General features: G+C 42.6%; 6 protein-coding genes across 6 annotated transcripts in view; all 6 read right to left on the bottom strand.

Moving 5' to 3' along the window:
• Positions 1 to 27937, bottom strand: part of manba (mannosidase, beta A, lysosomal) — a 53239-nt gene that overhangs the window by 15003 nt on the left and 10299 nt on the right. Inside the window, exons 2-8 of the mRNA XM_084310744.1 lie at positions 16792 to 16886; positions 10438 to 10543; positions 9407 to 9577; positions 8724 to 8847; positions 7250 to 7419; positions 7045 to 7155; positions 1242 to 1393 (exon numbers count right to left, since the gene is read on the bottom strand). Of these exons, the coding sequence (XP_084166870.1) occupies positions 1242 to 1393; positions 7045 to 7155; positions 7250 to 7419; positions 8724 to 8847; positions 9407 to 9577; positions 10438 to 10543; positions 16792 to 16886 (929 nt within the window). The remainder of the gene's footprint in view (positions 1 to 1241; positions 1394 to 7044; positions 7156 to 7249; positions 7420 to 8723; positions 8848 to 9406; positions 9578 to 10437; positions 10544 to 16791; positions 16887 to 27937) is intronic.
• LOC311225464 (26S proteasome non-ATPase regulatory subunit 9-like) lies at positions 19632 to 20374 on the bottom strand. The gene has a single exon (XM_084310749.1). The coding sequence runs from the start codon at positions 20362 to 20364 to the stop codon at positions 19729 to 19731; it is 636 nt and encodes a 211-aa protein (XP_084166875.1). The 5' UTR covers positions 20365 to 20374; the 3' UTR covers positions 19632 to 19728.
• On the bottom strand, positions 21547 to 22244 carry LOC311225465 (26S proteasome non-ATPase regulatory subunit 9-like). The gene has a single exon (XM_084310750.1). It carries the CDS (start codon positions 22232 to 22234, stop codon positions 21599 to 21601), a length of 636 nt encoding a protein of 211 aa, XP_084166876.1. The 5' UTR covers positions 22235 to 22244; the 3' UTR covers positions 21547 to 21598.
• LOC311225463 (26S proteasome non-ATPase regulatory subunit 9-like) lies at positions 23133 to 23829 on the bottom strand. Its single transcript, XM_084310748.1, has one exon. The coding sequence runs from the start codon at positions 23817 to 23819 to the stop codon at positions 23184 to 23186; it is 636 nt and encodes a 211-aa protein (XP_084166874.1). The 5' UTR covers positions 23820 to 23829; the 3' UTR covers positions 23133 to 23183.
• Positions 24754 to 25451, bottom strand: LOC311225461 (26S proteasome non-ATPase regulatory subunit 9-like). The gene has a single exon (XM_084310746.1). The coding sequence runs from the start codon at positions 25438 to 25440 to the stop codon at positions 24805 to 24807; it is 636 nt and encodes a 211-aa protein (XP_084166872.1). The 5' UTR covers positions 25441 to 25451; the 3' UTR covers positions 24754 to 24804.
• Positions 26375 to 27072, bottom strand: LOC311225460 (26S proteasome non-ATPase regulatory subunit 9-like). The gene has a single exon (XM_084310745.1). The coding sequence runs from the start codon at positions 27059 to 27061 to the stop codon at positions 26426 to 26428; it is 636 nt and encodes a 211-aa protein (XP_084166871.1). The 5' UTR covers positions 27062 to 27072; the 3' UTR covers positions 26375 to 26425.

Raw genomic sequence — 27937 nt, 5'->3', positions numbered from 1 at the left:
CATTTGCCCAGGCTCCTTGCCAATCAAAGTCATTTTCCAGGTCTGGTATATCCCTCCTCCAGACAGTGTTAACTAAGTCTATATTTGAGTACATTAATTGATCCGGTTAAATTCCTCCACAGTACCGAACTCTGTACTTTTAAGGGTACCGACCAAATTACATCGGTACAACAGAGTACTGATTCACGTTAGATCAATCGGTACCAAATTGTGGTACCTTTACATGTTTAGTATAAAGTACAAGAGTGTAATATACTAGACATTAGACAAGACAGAGCCTTTTCCACAAATATATACAGTATATTACGGTCTCTTGGGTCTTTGGAAAGACCAGACGAGGTCAGAGGAGTTTGATCATATTTACTGAGGATGGCCAAATTATGTCCATAGTTAAACATTTTAAAAACATGGGCGGCTACGTGGCGTAGTGGGCAAGGCGCTCGCAACGAAATCTGGAGACGCTGGGCTCGCCTGTTCGAGCCCAGCGCTCCACATTTGCTTTCAGTTTAGCTGGTCGTCCGTACTAATACACATTGGCCGTATTAGGGGGTGGGAAACTGATGGGTGGGGATCGGGCGTTGTGGACAGCGACTCCTACAGGTCGGTTGGTGCGCCTGCGCAGTGGAATCAGGAAGTGTCGGGGGCAGCGTGAGCCTCCCATGCGTTACTCCTCGCCACTGAGAGATCGAGCTGCGCAGGTGAAAAGATGCGACTGCTGTTACCTCAAGTACCGGAGGGGACTTGTGCTATGTATGACTTAGTCCACATTGCAGCCGGCTTGTGGGAGGCAAGAAACAGCGTTCGTGACAGGGGAGGGTTGAATTGGATGATACGAAATTGGGATGGAAGAAAATATAGAAAAATGGGAGAAAAAGTGGATAAAAAAAAAAAAACATTTTAAAAACATAATACGTGATGATGCGATTTAGTTTGTGTGGTGTTACAACAATAAATAACAAAATGTTCTAAATAAATAACAATGTTGAGATTAAGAAGTTTGTTTTTTTTACAACTGAATTTACAATTCTTTTGTTATTACAGAGAGAGTTAAGTACCAAAAAAAGGTACCGTTGGGTACCGATACCGAATTACAGGAACTGGTACGGGTACCGGTATTGGTTCAAATGTGAACGGTACCCAACCCTAGACACACTGTGACACAAAATATATATATATATTAAAAACAGAAAAACAAGTGTGGGAAAACGTGGGAGTGTATTTGATTCCGAGATTTGTCTCACGTGGCGGGGGTGACTAGGTCCTGGAAGGAGTGGGCTGGGATCCAGTTGGACCCCTTGAGGAAGATGGGTTTCCCATTGACAAGGAAATAGAAGCTCAGACCAGGGGACCCGACGATAGGCTCCTGAATAAGCTCCACCGTGCGAAAATACACCTGGGGGTTCAGATCAAAGAAACACATTTTGACAGATATGAAAATACCTCGATCGTACACTAAGCCTTAGTGCGAAAATACACCTAGGGGTTAGGGGTTAAGATCAAAGGAATACACTTTACAGATGTGAAAATACCCCGATCGTAAAACACTAAGCCTTAGTGTGAAAATACACCTAGGGGTTAAGATCAAAGAAATACATTTTGAGCTAAGCCTTAGTGAATAAGGCTTTACGAATAATAATATACCGGTATATATATTTTTTAATTATCTTTATTAGCATTTCACAGCTTTTCCTGACCACGCAGGACCGATAGAGGAGAGAGGGAGAACGGGAGGAGAGGTAGGGAAGACATGCGGCAAATGGCCACCGGGACTGGGAAACTAACCCGGGGCGACCGCTTCGCGACTCAGCGCGCTATATGGTGTGCTACTGGAGCGCCCACGAATAATAATATTAATAATAATACATTCGACAGAGAGATAGATAGAAAGATAGTATCCAAGTAAAGCTTGGTGCTCCCATGGCGATTAAATCATTGTCTCTCTCCTCATCTGAACTCGACCAGTAACTCCAACATTCCTCTGTACTGTGACACAGCAATGTAATTTCCCCTCGGGGACAATGAGGTTCTTCTTATCTTATCTTATTTTAGGAACTTATAACAAAGTGTTTATTCTCTCCTGCTCTGCAGTGAGTGCGAGTCATTTAACGGCCTCGCACCACTTTGTCCATTGTATATCCATCACGGGCACGTCATTCATGTTCTCATACACAAGTTAACGAATCATTGTATATCCATCACGGGCACGTCATTCATGTTCTCATACACAAGTTAACGGATCATTGTATATCCATCACGGGGCACGTCATTCATGTTCTCATACACAAGTTAACGAATCATTGTATATCCATCACGGGCACGTCATTCATGTTCTCATACACAAGTTAACGAATCATTGTATATCCATCACGGGCACGTCATTCATGTTCCCATACACAAGTTAACGAATCATTGTATATCCATCACGGGCACGTCATTCATGTTCTCAGTAACACAAGTTAACGAATCATTGTATATCCATCACGGGGCACGTCATTCATGTTCTCATACACAAGTTAACGAATCATTGTATATCCATCACAGGCACGTCATTCATGTTCTCAGTAACACAAGTTAACGAATCATTGTATATCCATCACGGGCACGTCATTCATGTTCTCATACACAAGTTGACGAATCATTGTATATCCATCACGGGCACGTCATTCATGTTCTCAGTAACACAAGTTAACGAATCATTGTATATCCATCACGGGGCACGTCATTCATGTTCTCATACACAAGTTAACGAATCATTGTATATCCATCACGGGGCACGTCATTCATGTTCTCATACACAAGTTAACGAATCATTGTATATCCATCACGGGCACGTCATTCATGTTCTCAGTAACACAAGTTAACGAATCATTGTATATCCATCACGGGGCACGTCATTCATGTTCTCATACACAAGTTAACGAATCATTGTATATCCATCACGGGCACGTCATTCATGTTCTCAGTAACACAAGTTAACGAATCATTGTATATCCATCACGGGGCACGTCATTCATGTTCTCATACACAAGTTGACGAATCATTGTATATCCAAGTTCAAGTTCAAGTTCAAGTTCTTTAATAGTTGTCATACAGAAGTACAGAATACTTTCATACAAAATGCTTCTTACTGTTACGCTCCAGAGACTGTGCTAGACAAGATAGTATCAAATAACATAATAACATAATATAGCATGAATTTAGAAGAAGAAAATGAGGTCACAGTGTTCGGTATAGACATATGTACAATGTTCTGAGTTACCATATAATATACAATACACAATACTATGCAGTGTACTAATGTACAGTACTATCTAGTGCAAAGCAGAAATGGGATGAGGTACAATTTTAGGTACAATTTACAGTAAGGTGTACGAGTTGTAGTGCAATCCTTCATCCATAAATATAAAGTGTGGGGAGTGGGTGCTACAGTGTGTTTGTTTAAAGTGGGTGTGTGCTATAAGTGTGTGGAGTGGGTGCTACAGTGTGTTTGTTTAAAGTGAGTGTGTGCGTGTGGATGTGTGTGCTATGTGCGTTTGGTGGTTGTTGTTGTGTAGTGTTCATTCATTGTTCGTTTAGCAGCCTGATGGCCTGGGGATAGAAGCTTCTTCTGAGTCTTTCTGTGCTCGCCTTGAGACTCCTGTATCGCTTGCCTGACGGCAGCAGTTCAAAGAGGCAGTTGTTCGGGTGACTGGAGTCTTTAATGATTCTCTTAGCCTTGCCCTTGCAACGCTTGTAGTAAATGTTCTGGAGGGTGGGGAGCCCCCCTCCAATTGTGCGTTCGGCTGAACGTGTCACTCTTTGTAGTCTGCTTTGGTCTTGTGCAGTGCTATTCCCAAACCAGGAGGTGATGTTGCCGGTCAAGATGCTCTCTATTGTACATGAGTAGAAGTTCTTAAGGATCTTCTGGCTGACTTGGAACTTCCTTAGGCGCCTGAGGAAGTAGAGGCGTTGTCGTGCCTTCTTCACAACACTGTTAATGTGTGTGGTCCATGTCAAGTCCTCGGATATGTAGGCTCCGAGGTACTTAAAGCTGTTGACTCTCTCAACCGGTGCCCCGTCGATGCTGAGGGGGCTGTAGTCCTTGACCCCCGACCTCCTGAAGTCCACAATCATCTCCTTTGTTTTGCTGACGTTCAGGGAGAGGCTGTTTTCCTGGCACCATCCCGCCAGGACCTTGACCTCTTCCAGGTAGGCCCTCTCGTCATTGGCAGAGATCAGGCCCACCACCACTGTGTCGTCAGCAAATTTGACGATTGTATTGCTACTCCGCTGAGCCACACAGTCGTGTGTGTACAGGGAGTAGAGGAGGGGACTCAGAACACAGCCCTGGGGGGGCCCTATGTTGAGGGTGATGGATGAGGAGGTGCAGTTGCCTGCTCTCACCACCTGGGGTCTGCCAGTCAGGAAGTCCAAGACCCACTGGCAGAGGTCATAGCCCAAGCCCAGGTCCCTGAGCTTGGCTATGAGTATGGAGGGGACTATGGTATTGAATGCCGAGCTGTAGTCGATGAATAGCATTCTCACATAGTTCCCCTGCCTCTTGTCCAGGTGTGATGCTGCTGTGTGCAGCACATGGGATATGGCGTCCTCCGTGGACCTGTTGGGGCGGTATGCAAATTGCAGGGGGTCCATGTTGATGGGGAGGGAGGAGCAGATGTAGCCCTTTACTAGCTTCTCGAAGCACTTCATGGCTATGGAGGTGAGAGCTACAGGGCGGTAGTCGTTGAGGCAAGCAGGCTTGGATTTTTTGGGTACAGGGATAATAGTGGACTTCTTCAGGCAGGTGGGGATGACAGCCTGTTCTAAGGACAGGTTAAATATGTCAGTGAATACTGGGGCCAGTTGGTCGGCACAGACTTTTAGGACGCGGCCGGGGATGCCGTCTGGACCTGCTGCCTTCCTGATATTCACTTTTCACGGGCACGTCATTCATGTCCTCATACACAAGTTAACGAATCATTGTATATCCATCACGGGCACGTCATTCATGTTCCCATACACAAGTTAACGAATCATTGTATATCCATCACGGGCACGTCATTCATGTTCTCATACACAAGTTAACGAATCATTGTATATCCATCACGGGCACGTCATTCATGTTCTCATACACAAGTTAACGAATCATTGTATATCCATCACAGGCACGTCATTCATGTTCTCAGTAACACAAGTTAACGAATCATTGTATATCCATCACGGGCACGTCATTCATGTTCTCATACACAAGTTGACGAATCATTGTATATCCATCACGGGCACGTCATTCATGGTCTCATACACAAGTTAACAAATCATTGTATATCCATCACGGGCACGTCATTCATGTTCTCAGTAACACAAGTTAACGAATCATTGTATATCCATCACGGGCACGTCATTCATGTTCTCATACACAAGTTAACGAATCATTGTATATCCATCACGGGGCACGTCATTCATGTTCTCAGTAACACAAGTTAACGAATCATTGTATATCCATCACGGGCACGTCATTCATGTCCTCATACACAAGTTAACGAATCATTGTATATCCATCACGGGCACGTCATTCATGTCCTCATACACAAGTTAACGAATCATTGTATATCCATCACGGGCACGTCATTCATGTTCTCATACACAAGTTAACGAATCATTGTATATCCATCACGGGCACGTCATTCATGTTCTCATACACAAGTTAACGAATCATTGTATATCCATCACGGGCACGTCATTCATGTTCTCATACACAAGTTAACGAATCATTGTATATCCATCACGGGGCACGTCATTCATGTTCCCATACACAAGTTAACGAACCATGTGTCAAAAAGCATTGTGATCATGTTACTATAAAATGATACCAAGTCTCCTGAAATCTTCAGAGCAACTTGGTGGGAACACACACTGTGTATCTGTTCTCTGTGTTCACTGTGTGCCTAACTGATCCAAACTGAGTGAAGACAAGAGTTCTTCTTCGATAGAGTGACGGTTATGAGAGAGGATGTGGCGGACAGGAGAGGCAGTAAGCTAGGAGTCTGACCAGGGAGCCAGGGCTAAAGGGTCAGTAAGCTAGGAGTCTGACCAGGGAGCCAGGGCTAAAGGTCAGTTAGCTAGGAGTCTGACCAGGGAGCCAGGGCTAAAGGTCAGTAAGCTAGGAGTCTGACCAGGGAGCCAGGGCTAAAGGGTCAGTAAGCTAGGAGTCTCACCAGGGAGCCAGGGCTAAAGGTCAGTAAGCTAGGAGTCTGACCAGGGAGCCAGGGCTAAAGGTCAGTTAGCTAGGAGTCTGACCAGGGAGCCAGGGCTAAAGGTCAGTAAGCTAGGAGTCTGACCAGGGAGCCAGGGCTAAAGGGTCAGTAAGCTAGGAGTCTCACCAGGGAGCCAGGGCTAAAGGTCAGTAAGCTAGGAGTCTGACCAGGGAGCCAGGGCTAAAGGTCAGTTAGCTAGGAGTCTGACCAGGGAGCCAGGGCTAAAGGTCAGTTAGCTAGGAGTCTGACCAGGGAGCCAGGGCTAAAGGGTCAGTAAGGTAGGAGTCTGACCAGGGAGCCAGGGCTAAAGGTCAGTTAGCTAGGAGTCTGACCAGGGAGCCAGGGGTCAGGGGTCAGTAAGCTAGGAGTCTGACCAGGGAGCCAGGGTTAAAGGTCAGTTAGCTAGGAGTCTGACCAGGGAGCCAGGGCTAAAGGTCAGTAAGCTAGGAGTCTGACCAGGGAGCCAGGGTTAAAGGTCAGTAAGCTAGGAGTCTGACCAGGGAGCCAGGGCTAAAGGGTCAGTAAGCTAGGAGTCTGACCAGGGAGCCAGGGCTAAAGGTCAGTAAGCTAGGAGTCTGACCAGGGAGCCAGGGCTAAAGGGTCAGTAAGCTAGGAGTCTGACCAGGGAGCCAGGGCTAAAGGTCAGTAAGCTAGGAGTCTGACCAGGGAGCCAGGGCTAAAGGGTCAGTAAGCTAGGAGTCTGACCAGGGAGCCAGGGCTAAAGGTCAGTAAGCTAGGAGTCTGACCAGGGAGCCAGGGCTAAAGGTCAGTAAGCTAGGAGTCTGACCAGGGGGTCAGGGGTCAGGGGTACCTGTGAGGAAGCGCCGAGAGTCAGGGGTCCATCCAAAAGGCCTTTCACTCTGAGATGGTAGGAGGGTTGGTCTCCATGTCCATTGGGCCACCACAGCTTCACCTGCCTACTCTGGAAAACCACAGAATTGTTTTAATAAGATTAACTGGTCCAAATTTCTAAAATAATTTTCTCACTCGAGTGTTGAGAGCTCAGTGTTTAGTACCGTGTTTATGTGCAGGTTGTAGGTACTCTTGGTCTGCCCAGGGAGGAAGCATGCTTGGAACGTCTGTTCTGTGGTCAGCTCCGGCATGGAGAGGGTGACTTGGCCGTTTGTTGCCTCAACGGCATCAACAAGCAGCTCCACCTGCACGCTCCACTGAGAAAGGGTGGAGTCTAGGGTGGGGAATCGGAGGGGGGAGGGGGGGGGGGGTTAAAGTGGTAAATGGACTGCATTTATATAGCGCTTTTATCCAAAGCGCTTTACAACTTATGCCTCACATTCACACACACACATTCCATGCAAGGTGCCAATCTGCTCATCGGGAGCAGTTAGGTGTTCAGTGTCTTGCTCAAGGACACTTTCGACACGCTGCCGGGAGGAGCCGGAATCTAACCCGGGAACCTTCCGATTACCAGACGACCACTGCCCCCACTGTCAATAAGGAGCTGGTCAAAGAGAATCAAGAGAGTGGTTCCCGTCTCCCCAGCCGACCTGATGTGGTCTTTCGGAAAACTCCACCTCTTTTCTACCCAGAATACAACACTGCTTCTTCTTCATTTGAGATTTAATAGCGGTTGGAAAGCAGAACTTTACATATTACTGCCAAAAGAGTGATGGGGGATCAGGCATGGTTGCCTCACAGCAAGAAGGTCCTGGGTTCAATTCCCACTTGGGGACCAGGTTGCCAGGTACACAGGTCTTTCTGTGTGGAGTTTGCATGTTCTCCCCCTGTGCTCGCAAGGGTTACCTCCAGAAAAAGAGCCCAATGGGGAAAAACACTATGGAAAAACAACAGATCTAACGCTGTCGCGTCCCTGGAGCATTTGGATTGGTCCCCGGGGGCGCGGCCCCACACCACAACCAATGTCTGCTCCTGGCTGCCCTGGGGGGGGGGGGGGACGGACGGAATGGGTCAAGTGCAGAGAGGAAATGTAAACTGCAAAAAATATGCATGTGTGTTCCTATGCGTCGCCCATCTCGCATGTGTGTGTTCGCTGCATGACAATGTAGCAGCAATGTGTGCTACAAAATAAAGACTCCAAGTCCAGTTTCATCATGTCAGGATAAATCGGGAGCCTTTGGGTGGTGGTATAGTTTGTATATTGTACATTGTGTATAGTGTTTGGTCTTTATTCTTTTAACCTCTTACTGTATGAAGCACATTCTCAGAACCAAGCATTTCACTGTAATGTACATGTACCTTATATGTGACAAATAAAACAAAACTTGAAAACGAATGCCATAATGTAATCGAATTTAAACCACGACACCGATGGTAATATCATGATATCACTCGTTGGTCACCGTGATGGTAGTGATCAAAACAATAGAAACGGTGGAAACACCACAACACTTTTCTCCTGAAGAGAAAAGATGAACGTCGTCCCTGAGAATCCCATTCTGTAGGGAAACGCTCGAGAGTGGAGGTCAATACAGTCGAAGGACTAAATATAGTAGTAACCGACGTGCGACGTACTGTAGAGCGGAACAGAGGAGAGATGGATCAGCTGTAGCACATCAAAGGCTTCCAGACGCACTCCCCTCCACAGCCCAGAGGTGGGTAAGGAGGGGCCCCAGTCCCAACTGAAGGAGCTTTGTTCCTGAAAACACCAAACAACGTTGAGTGGAGTCCAAGCACCGAGTGTTCTAACGTCAAAACCGTCCACAAGGAGGCTGTGAAGTCATAACCCAGTGGTTAAAATTGTGAGAAATCCCGACTTCATATTTTCATTATTATTGTGTATCACGATTCAAGAAAAACAATAGATGATACCATCACACGGATAAATTAAATTAAAGGTTAAAAAAAAAAAAAAAAAAAAAATCTTCGTACTACCATCACGCACTTTGCTACTAAGGAATCTACCTTGCCTATATTACTACGTACTATGTTAATATGGATAGTTTGGATACTACTATGCACTGAAGACTGTGTAGCACTCGAGGTCAACACTGTTTGGCGAACAACGTCACTGACCCTTAGCTGCCAGAGGTGTGCCCTTCCTGCTGACTTGTTGCACAGAACTTGTAAGTCGCTTTGGATAAAAGCGTTCAGCTAAATTACTCAAAAATGTAAACGTAACGTAAACAGGGGGAAGATGATAAAACAATCGACACGTCGCCCGGGGCCGCAGTCGCCGCTGCTGCTCCCTCGCTCACCTTTCTGATGAAGTTGACGTGACACTCCCCTTTCTGGACGTCAGGGGGGCAGTCGGGAGGGACCCTGTAGGCGGAGCGCCCCCTCCGCTCGGACGCGTACAGCACCGGGGACAGCAGGTCCACTCTCACCACGTTCTCTCCATCCTTCAGGAGCTCCTCCACCCGGAAGTTCTGCGCAACCAGAGGTGAAGTATTTGAAATAACCGGAAATGAAGCTTGTGAGTTATGCAGTCGTGTAATTATCATAAAAGTACACTGACTATCTTTTATGCGTAAGGAAACCTTTATGGCTGCGTTCATCATCGTTTCCATGGACACAGTGAATAAACAAAGCTACACAGATATATAAATATCATCATTAGAATGTTCATTTCTCAAACTTCTAATCTCACATGTGAGACTGCACACCTGAAAAGGTTAAAGGTGTACTATGCAGTTTGGTGATAAAGATCTGTTTACATTAGCAAAGGCTGCAATTAGCTTACAAAAACATATGTACTATATATGATAAATAAATCAAGATTTTCACACTTCTTGTGAAAAAAAAACCCGTGAAAGGTAAACAGTGACTTCTTAAAACAGTGTTCCCAATTTGCCTCTAATTCTCCCTTACCTACTCTTACTAGTTACACTGCTGGCCAGTATGACTACTACCATACTAGTATCTTTATACCTGCATCACTGTACATATAATACTACAACTTTGTACATACATCCGATTAGCATCATACTAATACTAATTTATATATGTCATACCCAGTTTATCTAGTTTCAGTTCATCACCTGTACATTGTATATTACTATTGCACTTTACTGTTACATTTGACCTCTGGTTGGTCTGTACTTTTTCGTTGTACTGTACTTGTGCTGGATAATAATTGATTCAGTTGTGAAAATATATCATAGAATTTCTTTCCACTTCTTTTGAGATTAAAATCTCCCAAAATGTAATAGTGCACCTTTAAAAGAACACGCTTATTCACAAACAAATGACAACCTCAGTGACTTAACGTGCATTGAACATAGCTTACGTATTGGCGAAACATGTTGTCCGTGTTTCCCACAATGACCCCGTTCAGCGAGATGGACGACACAGTGTCCACTCCTTCAAAGACAAGACTGACGCTCCGTTTGTCCCTGTTGACACAGCAAAAGGCACCAATGAGTCTTAATATTATATATATAATTAATAATAAGTAAAGAATATAGCTAGTGATGGAGAGTTGACTCCAAATTACTCGATTCCTTGATTCCAACAAGAATCGGGAGTGGACTCCCGGTTGGCGACTCTGAAAGGTGAAGTCCAGTAGAATCAACTCTTGGAACCCATAAATCTTTTAATTCCACTGCAAATCCATGTCTAACAGGGTGACAATAATTGTTTCCAGAAACTATATATCTCAATAACTAGGCTTGTGATGAGTAGTATAGAGGCCCTTTCCAAATGCATCAATGCTTACGTCAGCAGTAGCTCAGTTGGCAAAATTACCATAATGCGCCCAGTTCGAATGCTGGAGTCGAAGATACGTCTCCACTTGACATTAAATTGTCAGAGTTAGGGCCGACTAAACCTGGAGTCATGCACCACTAAATGTAACTAGATATAGAAAATTGTATTTAATTTAAAAAAGGTCTTAAGACGTCAACAACGTGGATATATTCATCGCTCACAGGAAAGCGCTTGGACCAGGATTCTATTCATGTGAATGAGACTCAAAAGGAGCTTCTATCCCCAGCCCCATCAGGATGCTCAATGACTCGATGCAATACTAACTCATCCATTCTACATTGATTGCACACACATCCACACTCACATATTCACTTTAAACATTCACCTTTAACACTTACAGCGCCAGAGGTCGCTGTGGGCCGTGTGGCATGAATGCCAGCGATTTAATGAACGGGGATACATGCCGGTGTTTGCAGGGCTAAAACTATATTAAATATCATAGCTATGGATATAAAACTATTGCCCATTTGACATCGAGTATCTTTTTTTAAAGATTTATTTTTTATCGTTTATCGCTTTATTCTACTGGGCAGTCCAGTAGAGAGAGAGAGAGAGGAGGAATGGGAGACAGAGTGGGGGGAAGACATTCGGCAAATAACGCCGGGTTCGGGAATCGAACCCGGGTCGGCCGAGCGCGCTATGTGGTTCGCCACTGGGGCGCCCGACATCGAGTATCTATCGTTCAATTTGTGAAAAATAAAATTCCCCATACATTCCCGTTTTATACCGTGGTGAATATGAGTATAGGTTTAGAGTAATTCTGTGTAATCCCAGGAAACGCCGCTATGCAGCATTTAGTGCATTTCACTAGAAACCGCGCCGTTCCTCTCCTGGATCAACAATCAATCTGAAATCAACGCTATATTATCTGTATTATGTTTCATCATGCATGCATGAAAGGGTGGGAGGGGGGGGGGTTTCTATGCTTCGATCGTCACCAACAGAATATGTTACGCAGTACATTACACACATATGCTCCGATCGCGGGGAAGGAATTCTTGGATCAACGCAAGATTGATACCATATAGCCCTTACCTTGACTAGGATGTACTGCAAAAAGAATATTCCAATTATCTGATCGCCTTTCCAAGTATTGATGTCGATCGTGTTGCCAACATAATCCACCAAAGAACATGAACCGGCGGTGCTTGATTATCCTCAATCCATGTGTTATAAACGTTACTCCTGCCCGACTAGGAAAACCCGGACCGGACTTTTTAGATCGACGGACAGACCAAGCTAGAGTTTCCAAGGATGTGCAATACCGGCCGCAAGGCGTTAGGTGGCGTATTGGACGTTTGCGATCTCAGACCCATTCAGGACAGCCTGCACAGGCTCCCTCGATGGATTATGAATGGAAATAGCGAATAAAAGAAATAACGACCCGTTGGGCCACAGAAACGAGAATTCTCGTGAACGGCACTGGATGTGTTAACCTTCACTTTAGACACTTTTTAACACTACACCATATTTTATCTATTTATTACTAAAGATTTGCACTACATCTCTACCTCATTCTTGCATTTTGTACTTTAGTTTTGTATATTGTATATTTTGTATAGTGTTTGGTCTTTATTCTTTTCCTTTTTTGTACTGTATCAAGTAGAATCTCAGGAGGCTCATACAGAACCAAGCATTTCACTGTAATGTACGTGTACCTTATATGTGATAAATAAAACAAAACTTGAAACTTGAGTGAATGAGACATTTAGAATAGGCCCTTTTCACAGCGCCCATTTTTGTAAGACTGATGAAGGCATGTTGCCAAAACGCGTTGGTTTTAATTATACTGTATGAATAAAAAGCATTATTTTTTTTAAACATCCATCAGCCTCCAAATAGTTGATGAATTCTCCTCCCTTCACAGCCTCAACTTTGACATGTCATCGCAGGATACACATAGGTGTAGTTAATAACATTAGTTAGGGTTCCATTCCATCCAGGTGTGCCAGAATAATTTCTGTTAGACAGCATGCACAATACCAGGGCCCTGAGGACATTCCACATTTTGACACCTCTCATATTTTTTTTTTTTATATGGATAATTTAAATGAATAATATTCTGACATGATTAATATGATCATTCTAGCACATACAGTTTATTGTATATAAATACCTGCTTTTTTATTATGTTAATTGTTGCTTTTTATTCCTTTATGCTGTGGAGCAAACGGAGAGTAAGAATCCCATTGTACTTGTTGCATTATGGCAAATAGAATCTGAAAATATCATATCCATTGTAGCAAGTGGAAAAATAATAAGCCCTCCTTTGTTTGTTTTATGAATTACTTCTAATTATATTTCTCAAAATGTATTCTAGTAAAATAGCTAGAAAAATATGTGTAGATCTAGTAAAATGGCTAGAAAGATATGTGTAGATCTAGTAAAATGGCTAGAAAGATGTGTAGATCTAGTAAAATGGCTAGAAAGATGTGTAGATCTAGTAAAATGGCTAGAAAGATATGTGTAGATCTATATGTTGTTTTGAATTATTTAAGCCTTGCCTCCTTTCTTTGTTTTTGTTGTTGAAGTGGTTGAAGAGTTTTTGTTTGTAATGTATATTTCTATAAGAAATCCCCCATGAATTTTGTTTTCTTTCTGTTCTTTTGACTTTTCATAATGTATTTTGAAAGATGTTTGTATATTATTTGTAAAAAATTAAAATACTAAATGGAACAGAGCCATAATTAAGTGTTTACCCTGCGACGACGAGTCAAAATGTCTGCTGTGAAAGGGTCTATGCTGTCAGTCAGCGCTCCAGTGGTTGTTTCCTTCCACATCAGTGACCAAACCTTCGCAATAAATAACAACCTTGGATATAGACCTTTTCACAGCAGACATTTTGACTCGTCAACGCAGGGTAAACACAGGTGTAACCATAGATTAGAATAATTATAGGACTTCCGGTTTAGCTGCAATATGTAGCGCACGCAATTGGTTACAGCTCCGCTCCCGTTATCGTTAATTTCGTTTAAAAACCTTATTTGGACAGTACCAAAAGAGACTAGACCACATCGTATGTATTGATAAGACCTTCTACTAACTATATCAAAAGACAACATGGTTAGGGATAAGGAAAAGACGGGAAAGAAACAAGAAACGGCAAAGCTAACGGCGCAGATTGAAACTCGGTCAAAGACAATGACAGGCGACGCTGTGGCAGATCCGTTGGTGAGCCCCGGCGCGGGGAATATAGAGGAGAATACACAGGGACCAAAGACAATTGTCCCAGAGAGGGAGACAACAGATGACAACATAACAGGAACATCAGAAAAAAATACCGTGAAGGAAAAAGCAGGCGATTTTGAGAAGATAATAGCAAAATCATCCATCGGATCCCTCACTGCTCCAACAACATCAACTGACACAAGCAGTTCAATTACACAACCCGACTTCAACTCTCTGACTATCCTGATAAAAGAACAGATGGTCGCTTTCAAAGCACACGTTGAACACATCGATACTAAATTCGAAGAGGTTATGAGAGCGGTCGCTTTACAGTCCATGCGAATCACGACAGTGGAGAATACGGTGACAGAAATCACAAAAGCAGTCAAGGCGAACGAAGGTGGCATGACAGAGATGGGACAAGAGATGGAAAGAGTGAAAGAAGAATATCGGAGGGAAATACAAGGGCTTAAAAACGAAGCGGCGGAGAGGCTACTAGAAACCCAACGCTACCACAGGCGGAATAACATCCGCATTGTAGGGCTTGAAGAAGCAGTAAACTGCGAAGATCCCAACTTTCCAACAGTGTTATCAACGATTTTGAATAACATCGACCCAAACAAAGTGCCAGAAGTGGATCAAGTTTACAGAATCGGTTCTCGGGGGCAAAGAATCAACGGGCCAAGAGTCATCATTGTCACCCTGCGGAAGACTACAACAAGGGATGACATCATCAAATATGCTCGCAACCAACGTGGGAATCTGAAGTATGATGGTAAACCAATATTTATCTACGAAGATTTGAGCAAAGATGCCATCAACCGACGTCTACCATACAAAGATGTGATGTCTAGCCAGTCATTTCTACACGTTGGTTCTTGGGGTTCCTCCAGTTTGCTCTGAACTAGGAAAAACTGCTTTTCCCTTTGACGCTTCCAACACCTGAGCCCTATGTACCTGGTTCAACGTCGATCAAAAGTCCCATTAGCCAGATTCAATTAACCCAATGAATAAATCCAGGCTTTCCATGTGCCTCGAAGGCGGATTCACTCTCGTTAATTCGAACCAGACTTGATACTCAGGATAATTGCACGCGGCCGCCTCACCTGAAAAGACAGCAGGTGTCGATCGCATTAATCCTGATTTTCTGGCATTGATTGATTGATTGAAAACTTTATTAACAGATTGCAGAATGGGTACAATACAGTACGGCTCAATAGCCTCGCCGACAAGTTAAATGCATATCTATAGGCACATTTTTAAGTCCCTCATTACCCCAATCAATCATATTATATTTCTTTAAATGTGCCTGCTGGCAGTAGGCTTAATGGAATGAATAATGGAATGAGATCTTGCTAGCTAGTTAGTTCAACTCTTTCAGAATAAGTAGATAAAAACAAGCCCAAAGAGTATCTAATTGATACAAATGAATAGATACTTATGAGGATATCTGTACTGTATGCGCTTAGGTATCATGTACTATATAAATACATGGTTCCCAAAGTTTTCAAGGCGCGACCCCCGAAATAACGTGTCAGAGAGGCTATACAGTTTCACTATTAATCAGGTTTTAATCTGTTTCTGACATCATCCATACATGCATTGAATTGATTAACCTTTGGTTTATACCAGTGACACCTCATGTTCATCACCCTCTTGTTCATCATCAGATAACAGTGCTTGAACAGATAAATGCATTTTCTCAAATTCATTCATCAAAACGTCAAAGGCTCATTCACTTTTCTCAAGTCACGTCCACATCATCAAATCTGTCAAACAGCGCATCTCCTCAGACATTTTAATCCCAGTTACAATATCACAATAACGTGTGAGTGACAGTGATACAATTCAACAATCCACAGATTCAGATTCCTCATAATTCATATCCACAATCCACTCATAAAGACGCTTCAATTTATGCTTGAATGAAACACAATTCGGGCGCTCCGTTAAGCAAATACATCCACAGCGGAGAACGAATCAGAGCCAAACGCCGAATAGGTTTCATTCATTAAAAATATCCCTGCGGGATTCACATTTGCAATGCTCCGTTATTAAAATAACCACATAGTGTGTGTCGCGACTCACGAGCGTCGTATCCATATAGCTATGACGTGCATTATTTAGGACAAAGTAAATCCATAGGCTGAATATGATTTATTATCAGCATTTTAGGTCTATTATTTAATTTTACATTTCAAAAGCCACCTCTAGAAAAACGAAGCACAAAAACATAAGGGCGTGGCCAGTTTATCCAGCTAACTGAACTAAACCCTGCGCGGAAGCAAGTTCAAAGTTTCTGATCTGTTGCCATAGCGATTTAGGCAATCGCGCTTTGGGGAACCGAAAGGTCTGGCTTATGTCAAGTTATCCTGAAAATTATCCGGCTAACTCAGTTAGCCAGGTACGGGGAACAGGGCCCTGGAATGCCCTGGATTCGGAGGTTCTTCCTTCTTTTGCTGCATTTAAAAGTATGATCTCCGACCACCGTGTGTCGACTTGTAACTGTCTCAGCTGATATTTTATTGTTTATTCTGATTTATTCTGCCTATATGTATGGAATTCCTGATAAAATAATATGTCTTGTTTTGTAAGCTTGTCGTTGCTGTAAATTAGGGTAACCTCAGTGTCTCACGAGTTGAAATAAAAGTTTGAAAATAAATTAAAAGGGCCTATTGTGCTTGACAAAGAAAATGGCTGTATTGACCTCATATGAGAAGACACAGTAAAGGTAGTTGTGTATGTCCAGTTGTCCAGAGCGATCCACCTATAGGACACATCGTTGAATCTGAAGTATGGGTCCTGGGGGAGAGGAGAAAGAAGTTTCAAGTTTCTTTATTAGTTGTCATACAGAAGTACAGAATACTTTTATACAAAATGCTTCCTTCTGTTTCGCTCCAGAGACTGTGCTAGGCAAAAATAGATAATAAAATAAGTATAGCAAGTATAAAATAGAAGTCAAGTACGTAGACAAAAATGTTCAGTATATACATATATACAATACTCTATGTAGAGTAGAAGCAACTGAGTTACCATACAATATACTATACAGTGCAAAGCAGAAGTGGGATGAGGTACAATTTAGGTACAATATAATTTACAGTAAGGTGTAATGAGGTATGGGTTGTAGTGCAAATTCTTTACAGATAAATATAAAGTGTGCTTAGGTGTACTAAAGTGGTTAAAGTGGGTGCTGCAGTGAGTTGTATGTTTAAAGTGAGTGTGTGCGTGTGGATGTGTGTGCTGTGAGTGCATTTGATGGTTGTTACATAGTGTATTGTTCGTTGAGCATCCTGATGGCCTGGGGATAGAAGCTTCTTCTGAGTCTTTCTGTGCTTGCCATGAGACTCCTGTATCGCTTGCCTGACCGCAGCAGTTCAAAGAGGCAGTTGTTTGGGTGGCTCGAGTCTTTGATAATTCTCTTAGCCTTGCCCATGCACCGCTTGTTGTAAATGCCCTGGAGAGTGGGAAGCCCCCCTCCAATTGTGCGTTCGGCTGAGCGGGCCACTCTATGTAGTCTGCTACGGTCTTGTGCGGTGCTATTCCCAAACCAGGAGGTGATATTGCCAGTCAGTATGCTCTCTATTGTGCATGAGTAGAAGTTCTTAAGGATCTTCTGACTGACTTGGAACTTCCTTAGGCGTCTGAGGAAGTAGAGGCGTTGCCGTGCCTTCTTCACAACACTGTCAATGTGTGAGGTCAGTGTCAAGTCCTCGGATATGTGGACTCCGAGGTACTTAAAACTGAACACTCTCTCAACCGGTGCCCTGTCGATGCTGAGGGGGCTGTAGTCCCTGACCCCCGACCTCCTAAAGTCCACAATCATCTCCTTTGTTTTGCTGACGTTCAGGGAGAGGCTGTTCTCTTGACACCATCCCGCTAGAACCTTGACCTCCTCCAGGTAGGCTTTTGATTGATTGATTGAAAACTTTATTAACAGATTGCAGAATGGGTACAATACAGTACAGCTCAATACACACAATTGTTAAGGGGATGCAGACCAGAGAAAGACTTTCATCTTGTTTACATCAGGGTCCCCCATTTTCAATTCATCAGTACATATATGACATACATGACATACAGATACAGTACTGCTACATCTATACAGGCCCTCTCGTCGTTTGCAGAGATCAGGCCCACCAATACTGTGTCGTCAGCAAATTTGATGATTGTGTTGTTGTTCCGCTGTGCCACACAGTCATGTGTGTACAGGGAGTAGAGGAGGGGACTCAGAACACAGCCCTGGGGGGCCCCTATGTTGAGAGTGATGGATGAGGAGGTGCAGTTGCCTGCTCTCACCACCTGGGGTCTGCCCGTCAGGAAGTCCAAGGTTGGGCGGATAGGACAGAATTAGTGGTGATGTATGGTGCGTTCAGCCGGTCCTTGTCAAGTCGGAGACGTATCATGTGAACAAATCATATACGAGGTGATAGCGTTTGGGTGGACCAATCAGATGCAAGGCAGCAGATTCAGACAAATTATTCAGATTCGGGCGTCATAGCAGCATGGGGGAGGAGAGGTACAGGTACGGGCAGGGTAATAGTAGAACGACGTAAATATAGGCAAAGAAAATGTATCGGAATATTAAAAAGAACCAGCATGTCAACATCATATTTCTGATGATGTCTCATGATTCTCCATGTTCATAATAAAGTATGTTTGCACCACAAAAGGTGAAAGGTCAGTAAAACGTCTGATTGATTGATGATTGAAAATTGTATTAAGATTGCAGAATGGGTACAATACAGTACGGCTCAATACACACAATTGTTAAGGGGATGCAGACCAGAGAAAGACTTTTGTCTTGTTTACATCAGGGTCCCCCATTTTCACAACTCGTAAGCCAGGGCATCATGGAACCTTCCCAAGTTTACCACTGGTATTTACCACTTGGTCGGCTGGTCGAGGGCAATCGCAGTACCCACCTGGCTACTTTGCATATCAATAAAACATTTATGCGAACATTTAGCACGCGTGGACGTGGCGTCATTAGCGTGCGTGCAACCAGTGTTGATATGAGCATCGCAACACTGGGGCAGACGTTCCACTCTACTGGTTAAAGTTGCTTACTCGCGAGTAAGTACGTTCGTTGATAAAGAAAAATAATGTCCACAGCCGCTCCAGTGTAAAACAAAGATATCCAAATGGTTTATTTCTCTTCCACAGCGAAGTCTTTCTTTACAGAAGTGGTCCTAAAGCTATTTTCCTAAATATTCACATTACTACTACAAGGTAAGAAAACTGTATTTTTCCCCAGATACACAAATGTTCTAGAATGTTTGGTTATGACATCATACGGTGACATCACAAATGTTCTAGAATGTTTGGTTATGACATCATACTGTGATCACAAATGTTCTATTATGACAAATAAAAGACGGTTCAATGACTATCAAATCCAATCAATATTCCTAATGCCGTTTCAATGTAATGACGGACATCTTCCTCATAGACCTTTTTTTTGTTGTAATTTCATACTTTTTATTATTTTTTCACACATTCAGTGAATGAGACATGAAAATAAAATATTCAGTCAAATCTCCCTGTGTTTTTATAATAGAAAAAAAGAATCGAATCATTAGGTAGTTATTAGCTTATGAGGTTAGAGCAAGCGGCAAAATGTTCAGCAGTTGTTTCTTTCTGATCATCTGTGGATAGGAACAATGTTGCATCCCAGTAGCCCTCTCCCTGACCATCGCTGTGGAGTCAGGCTCATGTGACTTTTTTGGCCGCTTCGAATCACTCCGACACGCAATGGTTTCCCTTCACTATGTTGGACCACAGAAGCAATATTCTGGAGGTTCTGGAAGTTCCCTGTGTTCACAGAACCAAAGTCTATGATTTCATCACCCACTCGAAGACCAGCTTGACAGGCGGGGAAGCCTTGTGTGACAGCTTCCACTCGTACGAAGGGTGAGGGCAGAGTAACTTCATATTCCATAGACTCAGACTCAGCTTCTGCCTCATGCTCAGGCTTGGCTTTCTCTCGAGCGTGCAGTTCGTGCAGGGCTTCTTCTATCTCCACCATGACGGCCTTGTGGTCGTTCTGCAGGCATGAAATGTTGTGCCTTGCCGATCTGATCTGGTACAGGTCAACATCTGCGAGTGGAAAACCTTCTGCGTCAACCAGGGCACTTTTAAGCCCAACACCTTGATCTTCCAAGACGTCGTAATAAGCTTGGATCTGCTCTTCAAATTCGTCTTTCTTTTTGACTAGATTCTTAACATCATCCATTGTTATTTCCGACTTTCCAACATTGTTTTCCTCTGTCATCTTCATGGTTGCTCAGTTGTTGTCCTTCTTTCAGCGCTCCAGTAGTTTGTGTTGATTCCCTTTTCCTCTTGGAACAGAGTTTTCTTACTAATATGAGGGCCGAAGTTCCACTCTACTGGTTAAAGTTGCTTACTTGTGAGTAGTACGTTCGTTGATAAAGAAAAATAATGTCCACAGCCGCTCCAGTGTAAAACAAAGATATCCAAATGGTTTATTTCTCTTCCACAGCGAAGTCTTTCTTTACAGAAGTGGTCCTAAAGCTATTTTCCTAAATATTCACTACTACTACAAGGTAAGAAAACTGTATTTTCCCAGTCTCCAAAATCACTGCCGACTCGACACATGAAAGTTCCTCCACACTGGAAAGCCGTAAATCAACTTGCCGGCTCTTTCCACAGCAAAACGGTAGGCTTGGCACCTTGGTTGAGAAATGCAGGCTTCAGTCTATGTTGTTTAGTCTATCTGTTCAGTCCTGTTTCAAGATGCACACTGACTGTTCTGAGAGAATTGTGGACTATAGATACACAAATGTTCTAGAATGTTTGGTTATGACATCATACAGTGCCATCACAAATGTTCTAGAATGTTTGGTTATGACATCATACTGTGACATCACAAATGTTCTAGAATGTTCTATTATGACAAATAAGCCTGTTCAATGACTCTAAATCCAATCAATATTCCTAATGCCGTTTCAATGCAAGGTTATAAAAATAAACCTATAAACATTCATATAATACAATAACCTAAATATCGCTGCTGGCGGGACAAAACCTCATAACTCCAAAAACCCAACTTTTCAGCAGATGAAAAAAACGAACACAGATTTGAGGGTGAATAGTTAGGAGGTTTAGACAGATGATCGGTTTAATGCTTTCCCATTGTTTAAACTTTGTAAAACCCACACACACATATGGAGGATGATCTACGGAGTTGATTTATATAAAAAAAGAAAAAATGTAAAAATGGAGTTGAGGTTTTGTCCCGCCAGCAGCGATATATAGCTTTGGCTCCTACAATTTGTGTTACATGAAAGGACATCTTCCTCATAGACCTTTTTTTTGTTGTAATTTCATACTTTATTATTTTTTCACACATTCAGTGAATGAGACATGAAAATAAAATATTCAGTCAAATCTCCCTGTTTTTATAATAGAAAAAAGGTATCGAATCATTAGGTAGTTATTAGCTTATGAGGTTAGAGCAAGCGGCAAAATGTTCAGCAGTTGTTTCTTTCTGATCATCTGTGGATAGGAACAATGTTGCATCCCAGTAGCCCTCTCCCTGACCATCGCTGTGGAGTCAGGCTCATGTGACTTTTTTGGCCGCTTCGAATCACTCCGACACGCAATGGTTTCCCTTCACTATGTTGGACCACAGAAGCAATATTCTGGAGGTTCTGGAAGTTCCCTGTGTTCACAGAACCAAAGTCTATGATTTCATCACCCACTCGAAGACCAGCTTGACAGGCGGGGGAGCCTTGTGCGACAGCTTCCACTCGTACGAAGGGTGAGGGCAGAGTAACTTCATATTCCATAGACTCAGACTCAGCTTCTGCCTCATGCTCAGGCTTGGCTTTCTCTCGAGCATGCAGTTCGTGCAGGGCTTCTTCTATCTCCACCATGACGGCCTTGTGGTCGTTCTGCAGGCATGAAATGTTGTGCCTTGCCGATCTGATCTGGTACAGGTCAACATCTGCGAGTGGAAAACCTTCTGCGTCAACCAGGGCACTTTTAAGCCCAACACCTTGATCTTCCAAGACGTCGTAATAAGCTTGGATCTGCTCTTCAAATTCGTCTTTCTTTTTGACTAGATTCTTAACATCATCCATTGTTATTTCCGACTTTCCAACATTGTTTTCCTCTGTCATCTTCATGGTTGCTCAGTTGTTGTCCTTCTTTCAGCGCTCCAGTAGTTTGTGTTGATTCCTTTTTCCTCTTGGAACAGAGTTTTCTTACTAATATGAGGGCCGAAGTTCCACTCTACTGGTTAAAGTTGCTTACTTGTGAGTAGTACGTTCGTTGATAAAGAAAAATAATGTCCACAGCAGCTCCAGTGTAAAACAAAGATATCCAAATGGTTTATTTCTCTTCCACAGCGAAGTCTTTCTTTACAGAAGTGGTCCTAAAGCTATTTTCCTAAATATTCACTACTACTACTACAAGGTAAGAAAACTGTATTTTCCCAGTCTCCAAAATCACCGCCGACTCGACACATGAAAGTTCCTCCACACTGGAAAGCCGTAAATCAACTTGCCGGCTCTTTCCACAGCAAAACGGTAGGCTTGGCACCTTGGTTGAGAAATGCAGGCTTCAGTCTATGTTGTTTAGTCTATCTGTTCAGTCCTGTTTCAAGATGCACACTGACTGTGCTGAGAGAATTGTGGACTATATAGATACACAAGTGTTCTAGAATGTTTGGTTATGACATCATACAGTGACATCACAAATGTTCTAGAATGTTTGGTTATGACCATACTGTGCCGGTTCAATGACTATCTAAATCCAATCAATATTCCTAATGCCGTTTCAATGTAAGGTTATAAAAATAAACCTATAAACATTCATATAATACAATAACCTAAATATATAGCTTTGGCTCCTACAATTTGTGTTACATGAAAGGACATCTTCCTCATACCTTTTTTTTTGTTGTAATTTCATACTTTATTATTTTTTCACACATTCAGTGAATGAGACATGAAAATAAAATATTCAGTCAAATCTCCCTGTGTTTTTATAATAGAAAAAAAGAATCGAATCATTAGGTATTAGCTTATGAGGTTAGAGCAAGCGGCAAAATGTTCAGCAGTTGTTTCTTTCTGATCATCTGTGGATAGGAACAATGTTGCATCCCAGTAGCCCTCTCCCTGACCATCGCTGTGGAGTCAGGCTCATGTGACTTTTCTGGCCGCTTCGAATCACTCCGACACGCAATGGTTTCCCTTCACTATGTTGGACCACAGAAGCAATATTCTGGAGGTTCTGGAAGTTCCCTGTGTTCACAGAACCAAAGTCTATGATTTCATCACCCACTCGAAGACCAGCTTGACAGGCGGGGGAGCCTTGTGTGACAGCTTCCACTCGTACGAAGGGTGAGGGCAGAGTAACTTCATATTCCATAGACTCAGACTCAGCTTCTGCCTCATGCTCAGGCTTGGCTTTCTCTCGAGCGTGCAGTTCGTGCAGGGCTTCTTCTATCTCCACCATGACGGCCTTGTGGTCGTTCTGCAGGCATGAAATGTTGTGCCTTGCCGATCTGATCTGGTACAGGTCAACATCTGCGAGTGGAAAACCTTCTGCGTCAACCAGGGCACTTTTAAGCCCAACACCTTGATCTTCCAAGACGTCGTAATAAGCTTGGATCTGCTCTTCAAATTCGTCTTTCTTTTTGACTAGATTCTTAACATCATCCATTGTTATTTCCGACTTTCCAACATTGTTTTCCTCTGTCATCTTCATGGTTGCTCAGTTGTTGTCCTTCTTTCAGCGCTCCAGTAGTTTGTGTTGATTCCTTTTTCCTCTTGGAACAGAGTTTTCTTACTAATATGAGGGCCGAAGTTCCACTCTACTGGTTAAAGTTGCTTACTTGTGAGTAGTACGTTCGTTGATAAAGAAAAATAATGTCCACAGCCGCTCGTGTAAAACAAAGATATCCAAATGGTTTATTCCTCTTCCACAGCGAAGTCTTTCTTTACAGAAGTGGTCCTAAAGCTATTTTCCTAAATATTCACTACTACTACTACAAGGTAAGAAAACTGTATTTTCCCAGTCTCCAAAATCACCGCCGACTCGACACATGAAAGTTCCTCCACACCTGAAAGCCGTAAATCAACTTGCCGGCTCTTTCCACAGCAAAATGGTAGGCTTGGCACCTTGGTTGAGAAATGCAGGCTTCAGTCTATGTTGTTTAGTCTATCTGTTCAGTCCTGTTTCAAGATGCACACTGACTGTTCTGAGAGAATTGTGGACTATAAGATACACAAGTGTTCTAGAATGTTTGGTTATGACATCATACAGTGACATCACAAATGTTCTAGAATGTTTGGTTATGACCATACTGTGCCATCACAAATGTTCTAGAATGTTCTATTATGACAAATAAGACGGTTCAATGACTATCTAAATCCAATCAATATTCCTAATGCCGTTTCAATGTAAGGTTATAAAAATAAACCTATAAACATTCATATAATACAATAACCTAAATATATAGCTTTGGCTCCTACAATTTGTGTTACATGAAAGGACATCTTCCTCATACCTTTTTTTGTTGTAATTTCATACTTTATTATTTTTTCACACATTCAGTGAATGAGACATGAAAATAAAATATTCAGTCAAATCTCCCTGTGTTTTTATAATAGAAAAAAAGAATCGAATCATTAGGTATTAGCTTATGAGGTTAGAGCAAGCGGCAAAATGTTCAGCAGTTGTTTCTTTCTGATCATCTGTGGATAGGAACAATGTTGCATCCCAGTAGCCCTCTCCCTGACCATCGCTGTGGAGTCAGGCTCATGTGACTTTTTTGGCCGCTTCGAATCACTCCGACACGCAATGGTTTCCCTTCACTATGTTGGACCACAGAAGCAATATTCTGGAGGTTCTGGAAGTTCCCTGTGTTCACAGAACCAAAGTCTATGATTTCGTCACCCACTCGAAGACCAGCTTGACAGGCGGGGGAGCCTTGTGTGACAGCTTCCACTCGTACGAAGGGTGAGGGCAGAGTAACTTCATATTCCATAGACTCAGACTCAGCTTCTGCCTCATGCTCAGGCTTGGCTTTCTCTCGAGCGTGCAGTTCGTGCAGGGCTTCTTCTATCTCCACCATGACGGCCTTGTGGTCGTTCTGCAGGCATGAAATGTTGTGCCTTGCCGATCTGATCTGGTACAGGTCAACATCTGCGAGTGGAAAACCTTCTGCGTCAACCAGGGCACTTTTAAGCCCAACACCTTGATCTTCCAAGACGTCGTAATAAGCTTGGATCTGCTCTTCAAATTCGTCTTTCTTTTTGACTAGATTCTTAACATCATCCATTGTTATTTCCGACTTTCCAACATTGTTTTCCTCTGTCATCTTCATGGTTGCTCAGTTGTTGTCCTTCTTTCAGCGCTCCAGTAGTTTGTGTTGATTCCTTTTTCCTCTTGGAACAGAGTTTTCTTACTAATATGAGGGCCGAAGTTCCACTCTACTGGTTAAAGTTGCTTACTTGTGAGTAGTACGTTCGTTGATAAAGAAAAATAATGTCCACAGCCGCTCGTGTAAAACAAAGATATCCAAATGGTTTATTCCTCTTCCACAGCGAAGTCTTTCTTTACAGAAGTGGTCCTAAAGCTATTTTCCTAAATATTCACTACTACTACTACAAGGTAAGAAAACTGTATTTTCCCAGTCTCCAAAATCACCGCCGACTCGACACATGAAAGTTCCTCCACACCTGAAAGCCGTAAATCAACTTGCCGGCTCTTTCCACAGCAAAATGGTAGGCTTGGCACCTTGGTTGAGAAATGCAGGCTTCAGTCTATGTTGTTTAGTCTATCTGTTCAGTCCTGTTTCAAGATGCACACTGACTGTTCTGAGAGAATTGTGGACTATAAGATACACAAGTGTTCTAGAATGTTTGGTTATGACATCATACAGTGACATCACAAATGTTCTAGAATGTTTGGTTATGACCATACTGTGCCATCACAAATGTTCTAGAATGTTCTATTATGACAAATAAGACGGTTCAATGACTATCTAAATCCAATCAATATTCCTAATGCCGTTTCAATGTAAGGTTATAAAAATAAACCTATAAACATTCATATAATACAATAACCTAAATATATAGCTTTGGCTCCTACAATTTGTGTTACATGAAAGGACATCTTCCTCATACCTTTTTTTGTTGTAATTTCATACTTTATTATTTTTTCACACATTCAGTGAATGAGACATGAAAATAAAATATTCAGTCAAATCTCCCTGTGTTTTTATAATAGAAAAAAAGAATCGAATCATTAGGTATTAGCTTATGAGGTTAGAGCAAGCGGCAAAATGTTCAGCAGTTGTTTCTTTCTGATCATCTGTGGATAGGAACAATGTTGCATCCCAGTAGCCCTCTCCCTGACCATCGCTGTGGAGTCAGGCTCATGTGACTTTTTTGGCCGCTTCGAATCACTCCGACACGCAATGGTTTCCCTTCACTATGTTGGACCACAGAAGCAATATTCTGGAGGTTCTGGAAGTTCCCTGTGTTCACAGAACCAAAGTCTATGATTTCGTCACCCACTCGAAGACCAGCTTGACAGGCGGGGGAGCCTTGTGTGACAGCTTCCACTCGTACGAAGGGTGAGGGCAGAGTAACTTCATATTCCATAGACTCAGACTCAGCTTCTGCCTCATGCTCAGGCTTGGCTTTCTCTCGAGCGTGCAGTTCGTGCAGGGCTTCTTCTATCTCCACCATGACGGCCTTGTGGTCGTTCTGCAGGCATGAAATGTTGTGCCTTGCCGATCTGATCTGGTACAGGTCAACATCTGCGAGTGGAAAACCTTCTGCGTCAACCAGGGCACTTTTAAGCCCAACACCTTGATCTTCCAAGACGTCGTAATAAGCTTGGATCTGCTCTTCAAATTCGTCTTTCTTTTTGACTAGATTCTTAACATCATCCATTGTTATTTCCGACTTTCCAACATTGTTTTCCTCTGTCATCTTCATGGTTGCTCAGTTGTTGTCCTTCTTTCAGCGCTCCAGTAGTTTGTGTTGATTCCTTTTTCCTCTTGGAACAGAGTTTTCTTACTAATATGAGGGCCGAAGTTCCACTCTACTGGTTAAAGTTGCTTACTTGTGAGTAGTACGTTCGTTGATAAAGAAAAATAATGTCCACAGCCGCTCGTGTAAAACAAAGATATCCAAATGGTTTATTCCTCTTCCACAGCGAAGTCTTTCTTTACAGAAGTGGTCCTAAAGCTATTTTCCTAAATATTCACTACTACTACTACAAGGTAAGAAAACTGTATTTTCCCAGTCTCCAAAATCACCGCCGACTCGACACATGAAAGTTCCTCCACACCTGAAAGCCGTAAATCAACTTGCCGGCTCTTTCCACAGCAAAATGGTAGGCTTGGCACCTTGGTTGAGAAATGCAGGCTTCAGTCTATGTTGTTTAGTCTATCTGTTCAGTCCTGTTTCAAGATGCACACTGACTGTTCTGAGAGAATTGTGGACTATAAGATACACAAGTGTTCTAGAATGTTTGGTTATGACATCATACAGTGACATCACAAATGTTCTAGAATGTTTGGTTATGACCATACTGTGCCATCACAAATGTTCTAGAATGTTCTATTATGACAAATAAGACGGTTCAATGACTATCTAAATCCAATCAATATTCCTAATGCCGTTTCAATGTAAGGTTATAAAAATAAACCTATAAACATTCATATAATACAATAACCTAAATATATAGCTTTGGCTCCTACAATTTGTGTTACATGAAAGGACATCTTCCTCATACCTTTTTTTGTTGTAATTTCATACTTTATTATTTTTTCACACATTCAGTGAATGAGACATGAAAATAAAATATTC

Source organism: Notolepis coatsorum (assembly GCF_963971535.1).
Source record: "Notolepis coatsorum genome assembly, chromosome: 3".
NCBI lineage: Eukaryota > Metazoa > Chordata > Actinopteri > Aulopiformes > Paralepididae > Notolepis > Notolepis coatsorum.
This window is presented reverse-complemented; position numbering and strand designations above follow the sequence as displayed.